This window comes from Sciurus carolinensis, chromosome 5, assembly GCF_902686445.1.
Source record: "Sciurus carolinensis chromosome 5, mSciCar1.2, whole genome shotgun sequence".
Taxonomy (NCBI): domain Eukaryota; kingdom Metazoa; phylum Chordata; class Mammalia; order Rodentia; family Sciuridae; genus Sciurus; species Sciurus carolinensis.
The window spans coordinates 157,313,054-157,336,498 of record NC_062217.1 but is presented as its reverse complement, the minus strand read 5'-3'; the positions used below and the strand labels follow the sequence as shown (position 1 = coordinate 157,336,498).

Genomic DNA, 23,445 nt, shown 5'->3' with positions numbered 1-23,445 from the left:
CTGTAACTTTAGTTACCAATGCCACTGTGGTGGGGTAGTTGAGTGACTGTGGCGAGAATCCCTCTCAGGCTGCACTTTGATCCTGGGAGCAGCAGGAATGCCTTCATTGTGTCTGGCAGGCTGAGTGTTATTTGCAAGTGGTAGTCACAGGCCACAGGGAATTCCTAGGTCTTAGCACTGAAAACAATTCTTGAGGCCCCAGGAATGTAAAGTGATATTCCTGTCCTGTGAGACCAGGTCAGTTTTCTCTGCTTGGTGGTGTGTTCACATAGCTTTCTGTGCGACCTCTGTTGCATCAGTCTATAGACAGAAGTGTAATTAATTGCTGATTTTAATTGTCCTCTCTTCTAGATTAGAAATCCCATCAGGACAGGGTTTGGGTGTAGTCCAGGGCTGTAACTGCAGCCAGTGACCAGCATAATCGCTGGTAGACAGCTCCACCTGGCAAGTCTAGATGCTTCATAGCCATTTGTCATATGAACAAATGAATAAACTTTGCTGGTGAGGGCAGTCAGGGCTCTCGATGGGCAGGTGGCTTGTCAGAGTTGTACCTCTCTCACAGGGCTTGCATGTGGGCCTCCCACCTGTGCAGGCATCATGCTTCCTGTAAGTTACGATGGTGGCCAAGTGTTTGGGATGGGTTTTTCACTTGACTCCTCTGGCTTCCTGGGATCAGAGCTGGAGTCACAAGCATGTTTGTTTCTTACAGGCATTTCCTGGAAGGACAAGGTTGCAGACCTTCGGTTGAAAATGGCGGAGAGGAACATTGTATGGTTTGTGGTCACTGCCCTGGATGAGATTGCGTGTGAGTGCTCTGGTTTCACTTCTTGGGAGTGTAACCTGATCTCTCCATTGGGTCTTTGAGAATCTGTGTGTTCATGCCATTCAGGTTTCTGAGTGGCCAAGGAATAAGCCTTTTGGTGACTGTATCACCAAATGGGTATAGGAGATACCAGTTAGGATGAAAGAGAAAGAATGACAGGGAGCAGGGGAGGGGCTGTAGCCTGGCCTGGAATAGCATTACAGCCAGGGGGCTCATGCTGAATCCATGGCTGATGCCCACCTTGGGCCCATCTCTTGGGTCTGTGACTCCTCTGAGGAAGGGCATTTCCTCCAAACACTTCCTGTCTGACAGCCTCCCTTATAGCTGTAAGAGTGGGATTTTAGGAGATTTTTTTTCTTTATACTTTTCCTGTAATTTTCTAACATCATCTCAGTGAGAATGGTCTGGAAATATTTCTACCTTAGTAAACTCAGGAACTGAAATTTCCTCTTAGGCCCTTTGTAGCAGTTTCTCAATCCTTAGATCTTAAACTGCCTCCGTGCAATTGTTCAGAACCTTCTATTGTCTTCTGGAACCTGAAGGAATCTGGTTGAAACTTCCTCTCCTCTCTCTGTTTTCTGACTGGATTTGACCCAGGTTGACCCATAAGGGCACTGCTTTATCTTTTTACCTTTTTCCTGGAGAAAGAGACCCTACTGTGCACAGTATCCTGTATCTTCAGTCCCATCTCATCTCTTTAATCCCCTAAACTTGTCAGATGTGTCAGTGATTTATATCCCTAATTAACTTAATAATTCCAATATAAGACAAAAAACATATCCCCTTGAGTGTAACAGAAACACAATTCCATTTTGGAAAACCTGGAGAATGCAGAGGAAATAGAAGGAAGACAAAAATCACTTATAATCCTGTTAGCTATGCACATATTTCTATGCACATATCATTTTGTTGTCTGTTTTTTTTAATATATCAGTGTTTTATAAGTGTTATAAGTATATAAGTATGTTAATATATCAGTGTGTTATAACTTTAAGCATTAAGTATTCCATCAAATGGCTGTGCTATAAAATTTGCATAACCATTTCCCTATATATGACCTTTGGGTTATTTACAGTTTTCTCACAATTTTTTATAATGCTACCACCAAAATCTTGGCTCATAAATTCATATCTTGGTTTCTGATACATTTCTTCTTCCTGTTTCTTTGGCTAGGGGTGGTATTATGAGTTTTAAGGTATGTGTATGGTGGAGCTTTTGACCCATCTTTTTTACCCCTCACCAGCCCCAGATGCTGTCATTTTATAAAAAGCACTAATGTGACAGATAAAAACTGTGGTCTCACCGTTGTGCTTCAAGAGGCTGTTATGTTAAAATGGAGGCAGCACTTTTTGTACTGGGGCCTTTTTGCCTTCTGGTTCTCCTGAGAGCAAACATTTGGGAGCTGGAATCCCTGAGACCAGAACTGTGTTTTCTGCTGGTCCGTCTAGTTTCTCAAATGTTCAGTGACCTCACTAGACCCCAGACCCTGGCTGAAGGCGGGTCCTCCACCCATTCTGGTAATGGCAGACTGTGGGTGGCCTGCAGGCTCTGGTTTCATTCATGGGCCACAGCCTCATGACTCACTGCTTTTCTTCTGCTTCTCACCGGAAGCTCTGCTTCCATGGGGCTCATGGGGGTCCCCATTTGGCCTCCCTTGTGGGTGGGTCTCAGTTTTTCTACGCCTGACCCTTTTTCTCAGGAGAGAGAGCGTGCTTGGCTCTCCCCTTTTATTTGGGAGTGACAGAGGTTTGTGTGTGGCAAAGCCGAGCCTGGCCGGTCACTGCTGGGCGGGTCATTTCAACCATTTGGTGGGCATTTCTCATGTTTTCTGACGAAGAACTCTTCTTTTCCTATCTCAGGACAGTGACATGATGGCCTAAGAAACAGTTCTGGTGCCATCAGGTGGTGAACACCAACAGTTGCAACTCAGAGGTGGAGCCAGAAGTGAGGTTCCTTGCTTTTTGAGCAGTGCTTGAATCCTCTAATAGTCGCTGGATTCCACATGAAAGCCTTTTCCTCCCCTATAGGTTACCTCTTAAAACATGACTTGGGAGCCAGGCAGGTGACAGGGACTTTGCTTTCCTTTTTTAGGGCTGTTCAATCTCCGAGGATCAGACGTGGAGCACAATCCAGTATTTTTCTCCTATGCAATTATAGGACTAGAGACGATCATGTGAGTGTTTACCCCACTTGAACAGCCTCCCCGCAACTCTTTGGAGCCCCGGGCTCCCCTTTCAGGTCCCAGCCTGACATTTTGCTGATGTGCTTCCTTTCCCCTGCCCTTTCCCCTTTTCTCTTCTTGTCTTCCTTAACCTAGGTGCTTATTTATATCCTGCCTCTCCTTTAACCCCTCATATGGCTTGAAATCTCTGAAAGCATTTATAGTACCATGAGATTAAGAAATAAGTAGGTGAGGACATTTGGACAAAGCTGGAGTGAGGTTAGTTCACAAAATTCCTGTTGCAAGGTCTTATTCAGACTGCATATTTGATTCCAGGTTTTATAGCAGCCAGTGCAAAGGGATATAAATATGTACAGGCTCAGTTATGCCATGCTGGTTCACAGTACAGGTAAACCCAGTCATTTTGAAGGTCATAAATGATCATTTTGAAGGTCAGAGAAAGTCTCTTGAACTGTGCTTTGTTAAATGGTCAGTTTATCTTTTCAAAGCCTTGTTTGTAGCCTTCCTGTCATTGTTCTTCTACTGGATGGCTTTCTTCATTCAGACAGTACATTTATTGAGTGCCTGCTATATGTGCTAGGGGCCTCTGTTGGGTGTTAGGGTGAATGACAACAGACAGTCTTGGGTTAGAGTTAGATAAGTGTGTCTTCTGCTTGAAATTTCAGACCTGTAAGTGGACACCAGCCTGTCAAGGGGTGGGCACTGCTTCTAGCAGGGGCCTAGTCTAGATTTCAGGGTCAGAGGACTCTTAGGGAAAGTAATATTTAAACAAATATTAAGGAGAAGTATGAATTAGCTGGGTGAATGGTGGGGTGAGGAGGAGTGCACAACGTGATCCAGGAGGAGGGAACAGCATTTTCAGAGGCCCCAGCAGGAGAGAGCAGCGCATGTGGAGGACCCGCAGTGGTTCATTGTGGTCAGAGCCAGAGTGTGGCCAGAAGGTGAGCAGGGGCCACAGAAAAGAAGGGCCTGTGGGCCAAGCTTAGGAGCTCGTGTTCTTGTCCTGAGGACAATAGGGAGCTACTGAATGAATTGTTTAAAGGGAACCACATGATCAGTCGTGTAAATTATGAATGTTTTGACTGAAAAATAGAAGGGATGGGGCCAGACTTGGAGGCTCAGAGGTGGTGGCCCGAGCCTGGGTGGCAACTGGCCAGGCTGTAAACAGCTGGACAGATGTGGTGGGCACTTGGCTCTAGGTCCCAAGATCTTAATGCAGGAATGGAGGAGGGGTGTCAGGGAGGATAGTACCCAGGTTTCTGGCTTGGGGAGCTGGTGGATGATAAATGCATATATCAGGATGGGAATGCAGTTGGGAGGGCAGGATTCATGGAGGCGCAGTGGAAGGGAGGGAAAGTTGCTTGGATTTGGTTCCTGGCAGAAAGAGCCCATTGTGCGTGTGTTTATGTGTCAGTGTTCTTACCCCCTTACTTGTGTGCCCTCCTTTTTCTCTCACCCACCTCTGGCCCTTCTGCAGGCTCTTCATTGATGGGGACCGCATAGATGCCCCCGGTGTGAAGGAGCACCTGCTTCTGGACTTGGGCCTGGAGGCTGAATACAGAATCCAGGTGCTTCCTTACCAGTCCATTCTGAGCGAGCTCAAGGCTCTGTGTGCTGACCTGTCCCCGAGGGAGAAGGTGTGGGTCAGCGACAAGGCCAGCTATGCTGTGAGCGAGGCCATCCCTAAGGTTGGTGGTCCCACTCTGGCCTACCTGAACCCTGCCAGCCCCGCTAGTTCTGGCATCATATAGACCTGATTTTGGAGCAGAGGCTGTGGGATCTGAGCCTTTGTCTTTCTGGATCACCCTAGAACTGGAGCCAGATCAAGATCTGATGCTCTTCAAGCTCATTGAGGCCTGTGTCTGCCAGAGTATGGCATGAAAGATGGTCTTAGGTGGCACACATTAGTACTGAGGTTTATTTAAATGGGTCTGTTTCAGCATTTAGTGTATATGAGAAAAATATGTATGTAGCATATGGGGCTTTGATGCTGTAAAAATGATTTAAGACAGAGTACTAAGTAAATCAGGGTGCAGGGAAGAGATGCCCAGGCAGAAGCTGTGCAGAGGATGAGGACACCTCTGCACATCCCTTCTCTGGAGCACCTCTTGTTTTAGCTTAGGAGACTTGAGGCCCTAGAGGGGGCTTGTCAAAGATCACATGATAGTGACAGCCCTGCTCTTTACTCAGCTCTTGCCTCACTTCAGGTAAGATCTGGGGCAGGACTGGAATCCAGGCCTCTTCAGATGGAAGCTTTTCTTCTGTCCTGCCCTGGGCCTCTGGTTGCCAAGTGGCCTTTGGCAGGCTCAGCATTTTCGTCTCCTTCCCTGAGCAGTGGGCCGGCCATCGCGGGAAGAGCCAGGCCTGGTTCTGTAGACATGGCTTGTCATTGCATCCCTGCCACTGCCATACTGTGTGTGACCTCTGGCAAGCCACTCAGTCACCAAGAGCTTTATTTACTTCCTTGACCCAAGTAGTGATCACTCTTGCCTTCCCTGTTTCATTAGGGGTATGCGTGTGTGTGTGTGTGTGTGTGTGTGTGTGTGTGTGTGTGAGACAGAGAGAGAGAGAGAGAGAGAGAGAGAAGCAGTTTGAGAAACTCTATGCCAGGTGCTCGGAGGCCCCCTCCCTAATAAGGCTGGCTTTTAACTTATTCTCATTTTCCCTCCAACCCTTTAAGATGCAGTAGCTGAGAATGATCACTGAGTGGGAAGTGGGAGAGAGCGGCTTCCCTCCTTAGGTCCTCTGCCTCCCTAGACAGAGAAAAAGCCTTCTTTGTGCAGCAAAAGAGGGGTTATTCAGTCAGGTTTTGAGCAGGTAGTGAGCTCCGGCCACAGCTGCTGGGGCTTGGAAAGCGGTGTCTTGCCCAGGGCAGCAGCCTGTAGCCTCTGAGCCGTGGGGCAAGACTGGAGGAGGATGTCCTGGGTGATACGCTTACTCCTTTCCAGTGATCTCAACCCCTTTCATCATGCTCAGGGGTCATCAACCAAAGTGGGAGGTCTCCAGGCCCCAGGGGACAGCTGGTGGGGCCTGAGTGGAAATCCTTAAATGATTTCTCTCAAGTATGTTTTGTTTGATGAAGGGGTGGCTGCATGATCAGGGGCAAGTGGAGCAGGCCCTGTTTCCCATTCTGCTGTCCTGTGTCCCCAGGATCATCGCTGCTGTATGCCTTACACCCCCATCTGCATTGCCAAAGCTGTGAAGAATGCAGCCGAGTCAGAAGGCATGAGGCGCGCTCACGTGAGTAGAGCAGCCAGAGCAGAAGATGGGCTGGGAGGGGTCAGAATGTTCAGTCCCTCACCTACTGAGCAGCCCTGGGCCTGGCACAAGTTGGACTCTTTCAGTCTCAGTTCTCGGACTTTCCAGAGTCAATTAGAGAATGGAATAAAATACTCAGTGGGTTAGGTCTTTACAAAGCATAAGGCACAGCACAGAGATATGATGATGATGTGGAGGATGGTGAAGATAGGAAGGTGATGAAGCAAAGGGGCTAGATTGTGTTTTCAAGGTGGAGTGGGGGGGACTAGAAAGATCTGGGGTCCAGAGAGCTTTGGACAGTGTCCTGTTTTTCCTGACTCTTGTAGGGCAGGAGTTCAGCCTTGGGGGAACTGCCCATGCTTTAAAGTGGACCCTTCCTGCCGTGCTTCAGTTACTGCTAGCAGAGGAGTCCTTTCTCTGTTAATAGGAATTGCTGCAACTAAATTCCAGAGAGTGTCTGCCTGTAAAGTCCTAATTGCTGGTGGTTGGTGGCCGTATAGGTGCAACCCTTCCGGGATCACCTTAGGACTGGGCTCTGAATTTGACCATCTGACTTTCAGTTGTAATTTTAAAAATGTCTCTGTGTTTGTACAGATTAAAGATGCTGTTGCCCTCTGTGAACTGTTTAACTGGTTGGAGAAAGAGGTTGGTTCTTAGTCGTCATTGAACACATGGATATAGATGATTCTGAAATACTTACATGGAATCTGTAACTGTGGCTTCCTCTGGCACTGTTGATCATGTGGTCTAATTTCAGTGATCTATTTATAATAGCTTTTTCTCTAACTTTGGTATGTGTACCTATATTTAAAAATTCTTAATTGTAGAAAATAGTAACAAGGAGGAGGAAAAATTCTGTAACAGTGGATCCTTTTTGGATTAGAAAGTCATACTGAGTGGAATTTAAGGAAATGTAGAATAAGGAAAAATGACCCTTATGATTATAGGCATGCTGATTACACTTGGAGAAAAAAAGATCTTTGCATACACTTTGAACTTTAAGCCATAAAACTTTTTGTATTAAACCAACACAACCATTAATTACTTGCCTGTTCATCCCTGTAGTTGACAAGAAAGCAACTTTTTTGTGTTGTTGTTAAACAATATTGTATCCCTTTAAATTTTATGTCACAAACAATGCTTTAATGGGAAAAAGGAAATATCCTTATGCCCACTATTTTTCTCCATGGTTTTGTTTATCTGTATTTATATTTATATTTTTTCTATTTTTCGAAATAGAAATCATTTTATATATCTTTCAATGTATAGATATAATTTTATATTTTATTTTATTCACTTAGGATCATGAATATGAGCATTTTCTATGTGCTGAAGGCCTTAGGAAAAGATCTAAGTGGAGACTGCATCTAATGGCTAGGCTGATTTATTTACCCATCCCTATTTTTGATTGTTTTGTTCATTTGTAATATTTTTCTATTTTTAGTAACCCTACAATGATATCTTTGCACTTCTTCTTTTTATTTCTTTAGGATGATTTCCTAAGAAGGGTAAAAAATTAAATCGAAATGCTTCTGTTTTAGGTAGCTTTGGTGAGAACCTTTGGAAGTTCCCTTCCTGTTAAAAAGGAGACAGTTGTGTCTTATAGATTAGGCAGCTGGTATTGGAAATTGAGGAAGAAGGAAGCTTCTAATGTACCTTCTTAACATGGATGATTTATCAACACGTTTTTTGCAGGTTCCCAAAGGTGGCGTGACGGAGATCTCGGCTGCTGATAAAGCTGAGGAATTCCGCAGGTGAGGTTCCATTTGGGAGATCTGTGAACTGCGTGCTGAGTTGCCTTGCACGCTAAATGAGGCTGGAAGGGTTCTGATTCTCAGCACAGTGCAAAACGTTTGAGCAGCTCTGCTTTCTGTGTCTGTTCTAGGCAACAGGCTGACTTTGTGGACCTGAGCTTCCCTACAATTTCCAGTACGGGACCCAACGGCGCCATCATTCACTACGCGTAAGGCATGCGGAGGAGCACATGGCCTGGCTTTGCTGCTGCTTCTGCACAGGAGCCTGAGCAGGGGAGAGACATTATTTTACCAGAGGCCCCTGTGCCCACCTCTGTATGTCTGTCAAGACTATAAAATTCAGGGAAATAAGACCTCAGAAGTCTTACTTTCTCTAAATTCTCCAGCCTCTACCTTTTGGGAGTCTCCTCTTAGGTGCAGTGTGGCATTCCACATTGCAGTCTGCCAAATGACATAGAATGGAATAGCGTGTTGGAAACAGAAACAGGGCAGGCACAAAAAGAGGCATGTCCTGCTTTCATGTTTGAGGCTGCAGAAACTGTCCATAGCTCTTGCCTCTTGATGACTGGAATTTCCGAGTGCTTTTCTTTCCTGATAGTAGCAGTCTTTCTTATTGACCCATCCATTGTGAGCTTCACTACCTCCATATCAAAAACCTGAGCACGAGGTGAGATGCAGCCTGTGTTTTGTGTAGAGAGATAACAGCGCCATCTCTCCCTGTCCCTTGGGCTTGAAGCCTGGTCTGTGGGGGTTTGTATCACATGATCTTTGAGAACCCAAGGATCCAGAGCTGAGCCTCCTTGAGCTGTGAGACATAGGGGCACTGATAAGCTTAGGACTGGTAGAGCTGCCTGTGGAGACAAGGGAAATGTCACCTTGAGTGTGACCATGGGCTTCAGCTTCAATGTCACCTAGTTTAGCCTTTTCACTTTGCATTGGGCATTTTGAGTCCTGTATGTCCCTATCTGTGATGTTAAAGGAAAGAACACTTGATCTGTCTCCCTGGCTGTATTTGGTATGATTTTTCCCCCTTTTTAATAATCACATTTAAAGTTTTTAGTTTTGGGGCAGATTTTGAAGCTGTGTGGGAGATAGTCACAGATGCGACAGTACTGTTCTCTCACATTGATCCTTCTGTTCCAACACAAAAATATCAAAGGGATTTCAGTTTAATTCAGATGATGAATTTCCTGGCTTGATGTTATCCTGGAATTTTTCATGGGATTCAAGCATTAAAAGTTTTAAAACCAATTAGGGAAAAATTTGCTGCTGCTTCGGCATTCTTCATTGCAGGTTGTTAGATGCCTGTTTTCAGGCAGGGCGCCGACGGTTGGGCCCTTGTCTGGTTGTCTTTTGATAGTGCAGCTCATGTGCTCACTGGTGCCCTTTTTGCTGGTGAGGGATTGGGACCTGCAGAGCAGGGTGTGGGATGCGCTAGAAAATACTGCCTAGAAAATGGCATGGAGAGATTGGACCACCTTTTAAAACACCTCACGTTCATTTAGAAAAAAGTGCTCCAGCTTAAGAGCACTGCATGCATTCCTTTCCCAGCAGAATCCCTTTCGTGCTTCTTTCAAATAGAGACATTCCAAACCCCTACCCCTCTGCCTGTCTTGTGGTCCCGGAAGTGAGTAGGGAGGCACATGGGGAGCGGATCAGGACTGAGGGAGGGACCTGGAAGCTGTGGCAGGTTCTGGGGTCCCTAGAAACTAGTGCAGCTGCCAGTGCCTCTAGGCTGTTCCTGCCTCCTTCTCATGGCTCAGGCTTAGTCTTACTGCTTCTCTGTGGACCCTTGTTGCTGTGGCTTTATAAGGGACTTCTTTTAAACACCTGTTTTGTTCCAGACACAAACACAGGTAGACACAGATAAATGTGTTATTCTTCCTTCCTCTTGAGCTCTTTTTCTAGCTGGGGAGATAGGTTGTGTGAATCTTTGAGTAGTATAAGCTTAATCCTTAGTGGAACAACAAATTTATTGGTAACTTTCTTTTGATATAATTTCAGACTTAAATAAGTTTTAGGAATAGTAAAAGAAAAACCCTGTGTGCCCTTCACTCAGATTCATCAAGCATGTACATTTGTGGAATAACTAATTTTTAATTAACTTTGTTAGGCCTGTTCCTGAGACGAATAGGACCTTGTCACTGGATGAGGTGTACCTCATTGACTCAGGTGCTCAGTACAAGTAAGTGAACTGGACCGGCACTGCCATAGAGCTTGACCCTGTGGATTCAGGGCAGTTGAGTAGGTGGATAAGCTGTGCTCTAGCCCAGGTGCTCAGCTGCTGATCTCATTCTGTTCTGCTGCTGACAGAATCGCTCCTGTCTTGTCCTTTTTCTCACCCCTAGTTAAAATAGCCCAGTTGTGACTCTTCTCACAAAAGACTGATAGAAGATGTTTAGTCCTTGGCCAGAAGTTGTTAAAGTACTAAATAAATAACTGTGAAATGAACCAAACTTTTGGAACCCCTGGGAAGTTTTCTGCCCCAGCCCATAAAATTGTTTGCCAGCCCCTTATACTTGCAGCTGCCCCTGGGTCTTAAGAAGTAAGGGTTAATTTTGAATGAATAAGTGAGAAACGAGGACTCGCCTTAAATTTCTGAATTTTCTTCTTTCTGTCTTGCTGCTTTTGTGGTCATCTGCTCCACATATTTTCTCAGAGGGAATCCTAAGATTTGGCTGGGTCTCCATATGGAGCTCTGAGAAGCAGTGAGAGTGGATGCTGTCTAATCTGAAATCTCACGATCAAGGCCTTTGAGCGCTCCATTCGTCACTGCAGTTGGGAGTGCCACTAAGGGAGAGCCCAGTTATCAGAGGATCTCAGCCAGTTACAGGACAACATAGCCTGACCTTGGAACACGTGGGCTGTGTATCAGCCTAATGCTAAGAGTTCTAGGATGACTTAAGAATGGTGTAACCTGTTCATTTGCAAGTTTTTAGCAAGATTCTGGGAGTTATCCTTTCTGTTCCAGGGATATGGGCTAGGGCGTATTACAGGATGTGTTTAGGTATTTCTAATATCTTTGTCCAGTAAATTCCTTGCCTTCCTAACAAGAGGAATTGGATTGGCCCTGTTTTGCTAGACGTAGACTCCTGTGTATTTCTCCTAATCCTAGTGATGGTGTCTCTCACAGAACAGTCTTCATGCTGTAGACCAAGAGTGTGTTTCAGGGCCAAGTCCACTCCCATTCATCAAGCCATTTTTACACTTGCCTTTGTCTCATTTTTTATTACAGATATAATTCGTATACCATGTAATCCACTCAAAATGTACAACTGATTTTTTTTTTTTTTTTTTTTTTTTGGTATATGTGCAGAGTTGCACAGCCATCACCACAATCAGTTTTAGAACATTTGTACCCTATTAGGAAACCTTATCCCCATTAGCAGTCAATCCCCCTTTACTCCAACCTGGAGAAACCAGGGTGGAATAAATAAAGGGGGAGTGGATTTACCTATTCTGGACACTTCACTTAATTAGAATTATGTAATATATGACCTCTCTATTTTTTTTTAAACTTTGCATAATACTTTCAAGGTTTAGCCATGTTGTAGCACAGATCATCAGTACTTCATTCCTTTACATGGCTGAATAATATTCTTTTATATGTATATGCTATGTTTTGTTTATCGATTCATCAGTTGATGGATCTTTGAGTTTTTTTCCACTTTTTGTCTTTCGTGAATAATACTGTTGTGAATGTTCATGTGCAAAAAAAATTTTTTTTGTTCTAGGTCTCTTGGGCATATATACTTTGGAGTGGGATTGCTGGCTCATGTGATAACTCCATGTTTAACCTTTTTAAGAATAATGAACTATTTTCCAAATGGCTCCATTTTACATACCCTTCAGGAGTGTGTGAGGGTTCTGATTTCTCCTCATGCTTGCTTGCCTCATATTTGAGAGAAAGCTATTTTTGAAAACATTTTTTTTTCTTTTTTTATTTTCAAAAGGGATGGAACCACAGATGTGACCCGGACCATGCATTTTGGGACCCCTACAGCCTATGAGAAGGTGAGATGCAGGCAAAAACTCAGGAGGCCCTGTCTGCTCGCTTAAGAAGAGAAGAGCATTGCTTTTATGAAAAGGGACTTATAAATAAAAATAAGTTATATGTGGGATAGTAAAATTGTTCATTTTTGTGAAGTCAGGCTTATCTGATTTATGAGGCCTATTTAATTAGTTTTTGGAGGGTAAAGACATTTGGAGAGTTTTAAGAGCGTTCTGTTAAGGTCAAGGCAGCTCAGGTTCAAGTTTAAGTACCTCTGGTCTTCTCTGGAGTTAGGAACTCTCCTTGGGGATGGGGGAGTAGTGGAATGCGTGCTTCCCAAGCAACCTCTAGGTTTGATTGTAAAAGCCATCCCCTTTTTCAATTTCAGCATTCCTATTTGTAGGCTCACCTCTCAAGGAACTTTTGAAATGACAGGTGTCCCGTTTCTTGTGTGACTTGGCATGGACAGTGGAAATAGAGCTGTGAGGCACAGAGACATGTGCCAGGGGTCTGGAGTTCTGGCTTCAGATCTTCTCTGCTGTTTCTTGCTCCTTGACCTTGAACAGAGCATTTACCATCCATAAAAATGGGGGTAGCAGTATCCACCTCTCAGGCTGGCTGTGGAAGCTTCATGGGCCAGTGGAGTTCCCGGGTCATAGTCTCTGCTCAGAGAGAGTGTCTGGCCGAGGGAGCTCCTGCAGGAAAATTAACCAAGGAAGAGGGTTTTATGTGATGTAGTGGCAAGATTGCTGAGGCTTGGTGCCTGTCCTTGTCCATTGTTAGGCACCACAGTTTAGGAGAGTTTGGGCCTTGGGTCAAGGATCCCTTTGATGTGACTCTTTTGTGTTGTGGAAAGAGCACAGATCAGATTGGGGAGTGTGGAGTTTCAGTCCTGCCTCTGTTCCTTTCTGGGAAGCCACTAACCTTCCAAGTAGCATTTTTCTTATCTGGGCAGTAGGGATGACCCCTGAGGGTAGCATGGTGGTGAGGCGTCCAGATGTCGAAGTCAGACTGCATGACTGTGAGGCCAGATGCCGCCTCCTGGGGATGGCGTGACCTGGCTTGCTGCTCACTCCTGTAAGTGAAGATGGTGATAGTGCCTCTGCAGTGAGCGCTGTGAATGTACAGACCTAAGTACAGAGCCTGACTCTACCTAGCTCGGGCCCTCAGCACCTTTTTTGACTTTTCCCAGTCTTTCTAAGGCTTATGTGACACAGTATATCAGAATGTGCATTATGTGGTAAGCCCTGTGGGTCTTCTTTCTGATGTTGCTTTTATTAAAGTTAATTTTAAGATTTCTGGAAAATTGGTCCACGGCCAGGTTTTTTTTTTTAAACCAGATTTTTTTTTCGTGTGTGTGTGTTTGTCTTTTCACTCCAGTTTTCTCAGTGGTATTGCTAAGACCTTTAGTGGGTATGCTTTTTTTTTTTTTTTTTTGAACTACTAGAAAACTATAGATCTGAATGTCTCCTTTCTGCAAAGTGAACCTGAATTTTCTTTGGCAGGAATGCTTCACCTACGTCCTCAAGGGCCACATAGCTGTGAGTGCAGCCATTTTTCCGACTGGAACCAAAGGTAGGTGGTTCCGTCTATTCTGGGGCAGGCTCTTTCTTGTTCAGGGATCTGATGTGTCTACGTTTGAGTGAAAAAACATCCTTCCCTTGCATGTCAGTCTGTTGTGCATGCCAGGCCCAGCCAGGGTGAGCAGGGTGAGTTTCCTGGACTCACTAGCTGAGCCCAGGGGACCCCTGCACCCCAGGGAGCCTTGCTAAGGATTGGGCCTGATGTTGGTTTTGATTGCTCTCCACCACTTACAGAACTGGACAACATATGTGGGTGGGCAGACCAGGCGTGGAGGCCTCCAAGGCCCACTGGGATTAGGTGCAGCCTCCTGTCACAGCACTGGGCCAGAACTTCCTTTGATGATCCTTGTTGGAATTTATTTTACATGGATTCTGACTTTATTGTTTTGCTAGAGGATTGGTGGATGGGGCATTAGATTGGCAAGGCCTAGATCTTGAGTCTGGTTAGATGGGCATGTACTCATCTTTCCTGAGCCTCAGTTTCTGAATCTTTCATTCCTACCTTCTTGCTTGCAGTCTGGTTAGTCTCTGTAATTCTAAGACCTTAAGGTCCCTGAGGTGGGAAGGGAATGTTTGTGTCACTTAATACAGCCTTAGTCTGCAGTAGGGGATCTGTTCCCTTACAGCATCCTGGACAAATAATTCCCTAGCTTCAGATTGAGCGCTGAGTGGCTCCTGAGGAGCTTTAATTGTCAGGAAGTTCTTCTTGCACTGCAGTCTGAACTCTCCAGTAACTTTTACCTGTTGGTTTCTGTTTCTCTGTCTGGAGTCAAACATAATAAATCTAATCTCTAAAATGCTGTACAAATATCATTAAGTAGTTCTTTATATGTCTTTCAGGCCACCTTTTAGACTCTTTCGCCCGTTCAGCTTTATGGGATTCTGGCCTGGATTACCTGCATGGAACAGGACATGGTGTTGGATCTTTTCTGAATGTTCACGAGGGTCCTTGTGGCATTAGTTATAAAACTTTCTCCGACGAGCCCTTGGAGGCAGGCATGATTGTCACTGATGGTAGGTGTCCCTCATATAGAGGGCAACATAGATCCTTGAGTCTTTTTGCTGGTTCTTTGTTGTTTCTGATTTTTTTCAATTTAATGTCAATTGGCAATAATTTCCCTCTCCTGTCACTTTAACAACGATAACAACAAACTTTTCTGATTATAAAAGTGATACATTTATTTTAGAGTGAGATTATGGAAGAGTGTAGAAAGAAATTGAAAATCATTTGCAATCCCACTGCCCAGGGAAGATATGAATTAATATTTAACTGCATTAGTTTTTTTTTTGTGTTTTATATAGGTAGATATATCTATCTATCTGTATATATCTACACACACACATATAAACACACACATATACACAGCTTATTACTGAGATCATACTGAACATATTCTATTCTGCTTTTTATTTAATTTTGTCTTTTCCTTTGTCATTGGCAAATCTTTGTAAATAGATTTTAACGTTTGTATCGTGTCCTCTGAACATGCATCACTTTTTATTTGGCAGATCTGTTGTGCTCCCCACCCCATAGCCAGTTTCCACAACTTCAGAGCCTGTCCTCATATATTTCCAGTGCTTACAAAAATGTGGTCCTGTAGGAGAAGTTGGCATCTCTGGACCTTTAGCTGTTTCTTCTCCCTTGGGGTGGGGCGGCCATCTCTGGGGTGAAGTGGCTCTCACTGTGATCTTCATTGCTTCTCATCTTGACTCTGTTTGTTTTAGAGCCAGGCTATTATGAAGATGGGGCTTTTGGGATCCGCATTGAGAATGTGGTCCTGGTGGTTCCTGTGAAGACCAAGGTAAGTGTCTGCTTATTTAAAAACTTCCTATTCCTTATTGCAGGAAAAATGAAGACTTTTTCCCTTTGGAGCCAAGAATATGCCATTTTGGGGTCCAAATGGAGCTTCCTTCCCTTCATACCAGGGTTTTTTTTTTTTTTTTTAAACTGGAGATCACTCTCCTTTCTTTACAAGCTAGTAAGAAAATCCTTAGTGAACTGGATCCAGAATGGTTCTCGTGACCTCCAAGGTCCTGGCTTGATGTGATTTGAAGCTTGAGTTCGCTAGAGGTGGCTTGTGGTGAAGTCCCTCTGCTTGTTCACAGCTGGAGGTTAGAAATTGGAAGCAATGATCTCATTACACCCCCAGGGGGTATACACCCCCTGAGTTATACAGAGGATCAGGCCTCTAGGCAATATGAGATAGGCTCTTCACTCTTTCCCTGTTGGTGTTGTGAAGAGGCTGCAGGGCTTTAGGTGCAAGACCCAAAAGGTCTGTTTGTGCCTCCCCCTTTGATGATCATGCAGATGAATAGCCAGAGAGAAGTAGCCTCCTAATCTGCTCAGAAGTTGGCATTGGTGATCTCTCTGCTTGCAGAAGTCACCAGTGAAAAGAGTCCCAGCATGCCCTTGTGTGCCCTGATAGACAACCATGTTGTCACCTGGTAACAAGGCAGGTCACACAGCTGACTGTTAAACTCTATGATTCTGGGAACCTACATCTCATCAGAATCTTGAGAACCAAAACCAGAGGTGCCGCTCAGCACAGACACCCCACACGCTGTCCCTGCTTCCTCCATCACAGTGGACATCAACCCTGTGAACCTGCTGCTGGGAGCCCCTCAGTGTTTGTGGCTTGACAGTTCCTGGTGACACAGGCCTTTTACCCAATGGGGCAGCTCTTGGAAAGTGACATCAGCAGTGTTCTTGCCCCCTGTGTAACTATTAGAAACGGTGACCAGCCAGGCACTTTTCGGCTCCCAGTTGCATCTGGTTCTGAGGGCGGCCAGGCTTGGAGAGACCTCATGGCAGTTCATCGTGTAAAGAGGGCTAAAAGCTGCTGTTTTCTTCCTTCTCCCACAGTATAATTTCAATAACCGGGGAAGCCTGACCTTCGAGCCTCTAACTTTGGTTCCAATCCAGACCAAAATGATAGATGTGGATTCTCTCACAGAAAAAGAGGTAATGGGGACGTCTTGGTGAGGGGGAGAAGTGTTAGTAGTGGGGTGAGAGTTTCCCTAAATTCTCTGCTTCATTCTCACTTTTTAATTGAGAGGTCTGGACCAACAGTCTGAATGCCTGCAATCCCGTGAGGACCTAGTTTCCCTGGTTTGTTGGGTCGCCAGGCATAGATGACTCTGTTCTCTCAGCCAGTGTGGGGCTCTAGAGTTTGTGTGTAGGGGTAGGAGCCATTGCTTTTCCAGAGGAAGTAGCTGTACTCTTTTGCCATAGATTCACTGAGGTGTGTTTAGCAAACATGGGCCCATTTGTCTTCCCTGCAGAAACCGAGGTGGATGGTGGGACCTCTTGGCCACATCACATGGCGGATGGTTTTCTTGTGCTGTATGAAACATTAAGGACATGAGAAACAGTCTGTTGTATGCCTGGTTTCACCCAGATGAGGAGAGGTGGTACCAGCCTTTCTATTGTGGTCACTCTGGGGCTGTGAAGCCCTTTATAATGACGTGACAGTGTCAGAGTGGATTATAGGTTTTAAATCCCCTTCTAGTCCTGGAAGAATTCCCAGGCTTCTGAGGCCAGGTGAGGTGGCAGGCTGGGGAACTTGGAGTCAGGCTTGAGTGATCAGGCAGGTGATTCAGATCAAAGTAGAAAGAAACTTGGTAGTAGCAGTTAGTACTGGACAGACAAACCAGTTCTCACACCAGGAAGCCAGAAGCCAGAAGCCAGACACAAATTCCAGAGCAAGGCAGGGGTCAAAAGTCAGGGTAAAAGGCAGGTGACTGGTGGAAGCCAAAGGGAGGATACCCAGGAATGAGACATTTTTATCTGAGGCAGCCATAGGCCACATAGGAGCCATCCTGCTTAGAACCCCTGTCTCCCTAGGAACCGGTGTCTCTTATAATGACCCTTGGGCATAGCTTCCAGGGTCTTAGCAAGGGATTCTCCAATGATATATCACTTTGCATTCTTGGAAGCCCAAGGCTATGACTTCCTAGCAAATAATTCTGTGACACGCAGTCCTTCCTGTCTACACAAAATGTATGAATCAGGAGGCATCTGTTTCATACAATATTCTACTTAGGAAAACAGTGCATTAAGCAGGGCCACTTTTCCTTGAAGGAGAAAGCTTTGTCAACCTGTCAACCTATGACCTGTGTTTCCCCATGACACTGGACATAGACCAGTGGGATCTGTCTTATCCAGATCCACCTTAGCACCTGGTCTAGTTAAGTCACTGAAAAGTTGTTTTACTGATTACTCTTTATAGTGCAGATCATATCTTCTTATCCTGGGGATTATAATCAATTTTCCACAAATAACAGCAGGCAACAGTATTTAATATCCTGAGTACTGTTTTGTTTATTATCTTTTGGCAAAAGGTCCCTTTTCTTCATACTCCTTTGTAAGTCTGGGGCTTCATTCTGGCTGAAGGAACAATCAAACCTGCAACAAAGTTTTGTCCATTGGGCTTTTAAAATACCTGGCCATTGCCCTCTACTTCTCCCAGTCGTTTCTTTAGCAGTCGCCTTGGAATTTTCCAGTTTGGTCTGCGTTATATCATTTGTCACCAGATGGCACCAGAGGACCTTAGATGTGAATTTGGGTAGCTCACGATGTTGCTTAGGCCCTTCAGGCCCCTCTGAGTCTGTCTGTATCCCCTGTTCCCCCGTGTCAACACAAGGACTTTTGGGAGTGTCCCTAGGGTCCCAGGGTTCCACAGCCACCGCCACCTTCACTGTGAGCTGTTTTGGATGGCAGGCTGCTTCATAGCCCTGTCTGGCCTCTCTGTTCACATAGCAGTTCTCTTGCTCTTGACTGACCCTACACCCCTTTCCTGAACTCCCAGCAGGGCTGGTGGGCTCTTATCATTGGGATCAGGGCCCTGGCTGTGTCAGACCCCATTCCTCTGCCCTCAGTCCCTTATTGGGCACACAAGTGCATCTCGATTCCTCATCTGGGCTTTGGAACCTGGTCTGACTGTATGCCTGAGGCCAGCTCCTTTGTAATACCGCTGCCTCCACGAATGAGTGTGGCTCGTTTATTCCAGCCACTCCATGACAGTGGTGTCTTGTCAGCCTTGCTGTAGCTAGGTGCACAGTCAGGTCCACCCCAGGAGGTGAAGAGAGCAAAATTTGCTTCATTCCGGCTTCTCCCCCTCCCCCACCCAGAGGGAGATTTCACCCTTTCACCTGCCACAGAGTTTTCCCCCAGTTCTAGTGGGTCAACCCCCACCCAGGCACCTTGTTCCCTCAGCACCTTCTTCCTTGTAATCTTTTTTAAAATTCCTGATGTGGGTGGCACATTTTGGATCATCTAGACTGCCACATAAATGACCCACCTGGGTTCTGCTGATGTATTTTATTCAGCTCTGTCTGTGAATATGGGATGGGAAGCCCAGCATATTGGCAGGACAGCTTCAGGCACATCTCTTAGCAGGAGTCTCCTACCTCCTCAAGATGACCCAGGTGAAAGGGACAATGTCCACATGGGTGGGTGCATCAGCTACTGGCTTAGTGGCCCCTGCTCCATCTCTCTTTGTAATGGCTCCTGGGCATCACTTCCGGGGGTCCCCTGAAGGGGAATGTCTGGTTACGAGTTGCACCATGCTCAGGGAAGTCCAAAGCCATGACTTGACTCCAGGTAATTTGGGTTCCCTTGTAGGCTCTGTCAGTCCACAGGGTCGACTCTTCAGGGAGTGTTTTCACCGTGAGCACCGTAGCTGGTCCCCACCTCTTTCCAGGGAAAGAGGCCTAAGGAATTGCCGTCCACGAGCAGGGAGGGAGCAGGGAGGGAGCAGGGAGGGAGCAGGGAGGAAGCGTCTTGTGCACTTTGGCTCTCAGCTTGTGCTCTCAGCATGAGGCCCTTCACCATCGGTCCGTGTAGCTTTTGGTAATGGTGTGTGACTGTGTCCTTCCTTCTTCCCCCTGCAGTGCGACTGGCTCAACAATTACCACCTGACCTGCAGGGATGTGATCGGGAAGGAACTGCAGAAACAGGGCCGCCAGGAAGCTCTCGAGTGGCTCATCAGAGAGACACAACCCATCTCCAAACAGCATTAATACCTCCCTCGTTTTGTTTTTTGTAAAACGATCTGGGGAAAGGAAGAAACATGGCAGACCCTGACATACTCCCCTTCCTCCTCTTCTTGCCTAACTCCCCTTTTTACTTTTAGACTCTAAGAAGAACTGAAAATCTTCTTACCTTCTTTGATATTTTCTTGCAAACAGTCTTTTATGACTTTTTAATTGTTGAGAATGAGCCAGGAATAAAATTGCTACCCCAGAAGGAGGGTCCCCACTAAGCTGAAGACTCAATGAGGTGGAGACACCTTGAGCTCTCTGGCCAGTGATGGCGAATCAGCGAGGGCTCCATGATGGTCATGTTCTAGGTGCTAGTCCATCATTCATGATCATTTTGATGTTCATGGGACTATATTTATGATCAGTGAATAAAAATGTCAGATCTCTGCTTTGTCTCAGCTGTCTTCTTTCTTCAGGGTGCTGCCCCTAGCATGTCAGCAAGCTGACCGTCAGGGCTGCTGGCCTCTGAGGCACATATTTCCAGGTGGAGGCCCCTTTAGGGGAGACCCCTGGCCTCCCTGCATATTTCCTGGCTTAATCGTGACCATTTTTTTTTTTTTTTCTTCCCTCTAGAAAACCTAGTATTTTGGTATTGTTATCTCAATTAAAAAAACATTTTAAATATGTCGATATTAAAAAAAAATAAAATATATCAGAAGCGACACAGTCTTTCATAATCTGCCCTATAGGAGTTGCTGCAACTCATTTATCGCATTCACGTTTACAGAGCCACACAGCTCTCATTGTTCTATTATTTGTAGATAACATTTTACATCAAGTGTTGACTTTTTCTCTCTCTCTTTTTTTTTTTTTTTTTGTGTGATGCTGGGGATTGAACCTAGGGACCTGTGCATGCTAGGCAAGCTCTCTGCCAACTGAGCTATATCCCCAGCCCTCTTCATTTTCTCTTGACTTGCATGTGTGGAGAAAGCCTCACAGGCCTAGCGAGTTAATGTCCCCAGGACTTCACACTATCATGGTTGGGGGCAGGCAGAGACTTCCTCATCCCTTGACTGGGATACCTGGGGCGTGTCCTGCACTGTTTCCTGGGTGTCCTTGTTGCATTGAACCTCAGTTGCCTACAGTGGTAACTTGTTCAATAACAGACTCAGTGTTTTCTTCTTTTTCTTCTGTGTCTGTTTTCCCTATTTCCTGTCAGTGTTTCCTAATATCCTAGTAAACCATCCACATGCAAATCCTTGTTTTAGGACCCACTTTAGGAATCCAAACAGAGATATACTCAAGTATAACCACTATTATTTGCTACATATTTTTGCTGACTTCTTTGTATTCATCATTTAACAAAATATTTAATCAGTACGTTTGTATCGATAAAAGGATATATGTGCATACGTATGAACACGTATACCACGTGCAAATATTGGATCATTGTGCACCTATTATGCAATTGCTTTTTTAACTTGGCAATATATCCAAGTTTTTTTTTTCATATTGATACATATAGACCTAGTTATTTCTAATGATTATGCTATTGTGTGACTATTATTTTAAAATCTGGTCTGATTAAATTTCTCTTTTATAAATGTTAGCTTTTAGACTAATTTTTAAAGAGAGTACAGGTCTCTTAAAAGTACAAGTAGAAAACAGAAAACTCACAAACCATTGTTAAAATAGGAGCTTTTGTAATTGCCCATGTTTTTACCTTTACTGAAGTCTGTCTGTATGATTTCAAGTTACTGTCTTGTGTCATTTCATTCACCTTTCAGGGTAAGTTCAATGTTAATGAACTTCCTCATTTTGTTTTTCTGAGAATGTCTTAATTTTCTCCTCACTTTTGAAGAACAGTTTTGCCAGATACAGGCTTCTTGGTTGACAGTTTTTATCTTTTAGCACTTTGGGTATTTTAACCCACTGCCTTCTAGCCTCAGAAGTGTCTGATGTGAAATCTGCAGATAATCTTATTGAAAAATCCCTTGTTTGTGATGAATCACTTTTCCCTTGCTTCTTTCAAGTGTCTTTGTTTTGGGTTTCTGAAAATTTCATTGTAGTGTGTCTCCGTGTGTGTTGCTTTGAGTTAGCCTTACTGAAACTTACTGAGCTTGGATTTTATGTTCATGTCTTTCATCAAATTTGGGAATTTTCTAGCCATTATTTCTTCAAATATTTCCTCTGCTTCTTTCTCCTGAGACAATGTGTGCCCTGGTCTTTCTGGGACTGCCAGCTGTATACATTTGTCTCCTGGATGGTATTACCCAAGTCCTATGCTTCATTCACTTTAACTTTTTTTCTTTCTGTTCCTCAGACTTGATGACTTCCGTTGTCGTATCTTCAGATTTGTTAATTTTTCTGCATACCTTTGAATTCCTCTAGTGAATTTTTCTTTTCAGTTACTATACTTTTCAGCTCTATACTTTCTTTTTTTATTTTTTTGTCTATTACTATTTCCATTTTGTTGAAATATCATTTTCTTGACCTTTCCACATTTTCCTATAGCTCTCTGAGCTTCTTTAAGACGGTTGTTTTAAAGTCATTGTATATGTCCTGTCAGTTTCTTTTCAGGAATAGTTTCTGTTAATTTGTTTTTCCTTTGAGTGGTCAGTAACTTTTGTTGAAAATTGGATGTTCAAAATTAATAATGTGGTAACTCTGTAAATCAGATGCTTTCTCAAGGTTTATTTTGTTACTGATTATTATTATTTTATTGTTGCAGGTGATCTTTATGCTAAATATCAGTTTGTGGTAAAAACTTACGGTTTTTTCTGTTATTTTCTGAATCTGAGTCTTTTTCTGTGCATGTGCATCACTTACTCATTTCCTTTGGATGCAATTGTTTTTGAATGTTATTGTCTGTAATGTGTGGCTCCCAAAAAGGGAAAAAGGAAAATGAAGGGAGTTCAAAGAATACTGGTCTTTTCAGTCCCTTGGAAGTTAGTGACTTTAGCTGGAGGGAGGAGGGCATCCAGCCATAGAGAGGTACCATAGCTGTCCACCTCTGTAGCTCTGTGATCAGCAGCAGCCATCAGCAATCAGCACACATCCCCTGTATTTGGCAAGGTCTTTTTGCCAACACAGGCTCCCCAAGTTCTGTGTATGTTGCTTCAGGAGTGTATGCACAGCTGCCTGCCAAGAGCTGGGAGTAAGGTTTTCTAGCTGTGGTAGTGCTAAGAGCTGAAATTGACCAAAATTAACCTCAATTTACTGTCAGCTTTCTGCTGAAAGTTGCAAGCCTTCAGAGAGGTGCAAAGTAGTTAAAACAGACAGATTCTGCCAGAACAATTACTGTCCAGGTAAGGAGACAGATTCCTGGTGCTTCCTACTCTGCTATCTTCCCAGAATTCTCTCTTATTAAATCTTGAACCATATCTCTAAAATTTGAATGCTTCGATGAGTAAATACAGGTATACTTTAGCCACTAATCAGTGCGTATTTGGCAATGTTCATGACTTTTCCAGTGAGGGAGCAGAAAATAAAAGACCTACCATTGAGAACCAGGGTAGCAGCTTGGACAATTTTACTACGATCACAATATTTAAAAACAAACTGACCAACATTTTTTTTATGTTTATGTTTTCATTAAAAAATCCTTGATTCCAACTTGGTGGGAAGAAGCAGGATATGCTACTGCTTCTCAGGTTATATTTGTAACAAGGTCAGCAAAGCCTAGAAAGTACAGCCTCCTGATAACGGTATGTTTTGATCCCCTGAAGATCAATTCTCAAATGTCTATTGTTCATGCTTGCTCATATTTCTAATAAGTACTGTAAGGTTGGACTTTAAAAAGAAATCTCTTCCCCAAATAGTTGAACGTGTTGCTCATGTTTCTCATCTGTCATCCCTCTGGAAGCCAGGAG

General features: G+C 44.4%; 1 protein-coding gene across 3 annotated transcripts in view; it reads left to right on the top strand.

Annotated features, from left to right (window-relative positions):
- Nucleotides 1–20,021, top strand: part of Xpnpep1 (X-prolyl aminopeptidase 1) — a 50,355-nt gene extending 30,334 nt beyond the window's left edge. For all 3 annotated transcript variants that reach the window (XM_047553349.1, XM_047553347.1, XM_047553348.1), the window contains 14 exons: nucleotides 710–805; nucleotides 2,915–2,996; nucleotides 4,483–4,693; nucleotides 6,156–6,245; nucleotides 6,858–6,908; nucleotides 7,959–8,017; nucleotides 8,149–8,226; nucleotides 10,131–10,202; nucleotides 11,971–12,031; nucleotides 13,514–13,583; nucleotides 14,432–14,605; nucleotides 15,317–15,393; nucleotides 16,455–16,553; nucleotides 19,484–20,021. In XM_047553349.1, the coding sequence (XP_047409305.1) occupies nucleotides 710–805; nucleotides 2,915–2,996; nucleotides 4,483–4,693; nucleotides 6,156–6,245; nucleotides 6,858–6,908; nucleotides 7,959–8,017; nucleotides 8,149–8,226; nucleotides 10,131–10,202; nucleotides 11,971–12,031; nucleotides 13,514–13,583; nucleotides 14,432–14,605; nucleotides 15,317–15,393; nucleotides 16,455–16,553; nucleotides 19,484–19,612 (1,349 nt within the window). In that variant the 3' untranslated portion in view covers nucleotides 19,613–20,021. The remainder of the gene's footprint in view (nucleotides 1–709; nucleotides 806–2,914; nucleotides 2,997–4,482; nucleotides 4,694–6,155; nucleotides 6,246–6,857; nucleotides 6,909–7,958; nucleotides 8,018–8,148; nucleotides 8,227–10,130; nucleotides 10,203–11,970; nucleotides 12,032–13,513; nucleotides 13,584–14,431; nucleotides 14,606–15,316; nucleotides 15,394–16,454; nucleotides 16,554–19,483) is intronic.
- The last annotated feature ends 3,424 nt before the right edge of the window (nucleotides 20,022–23,445 follow it).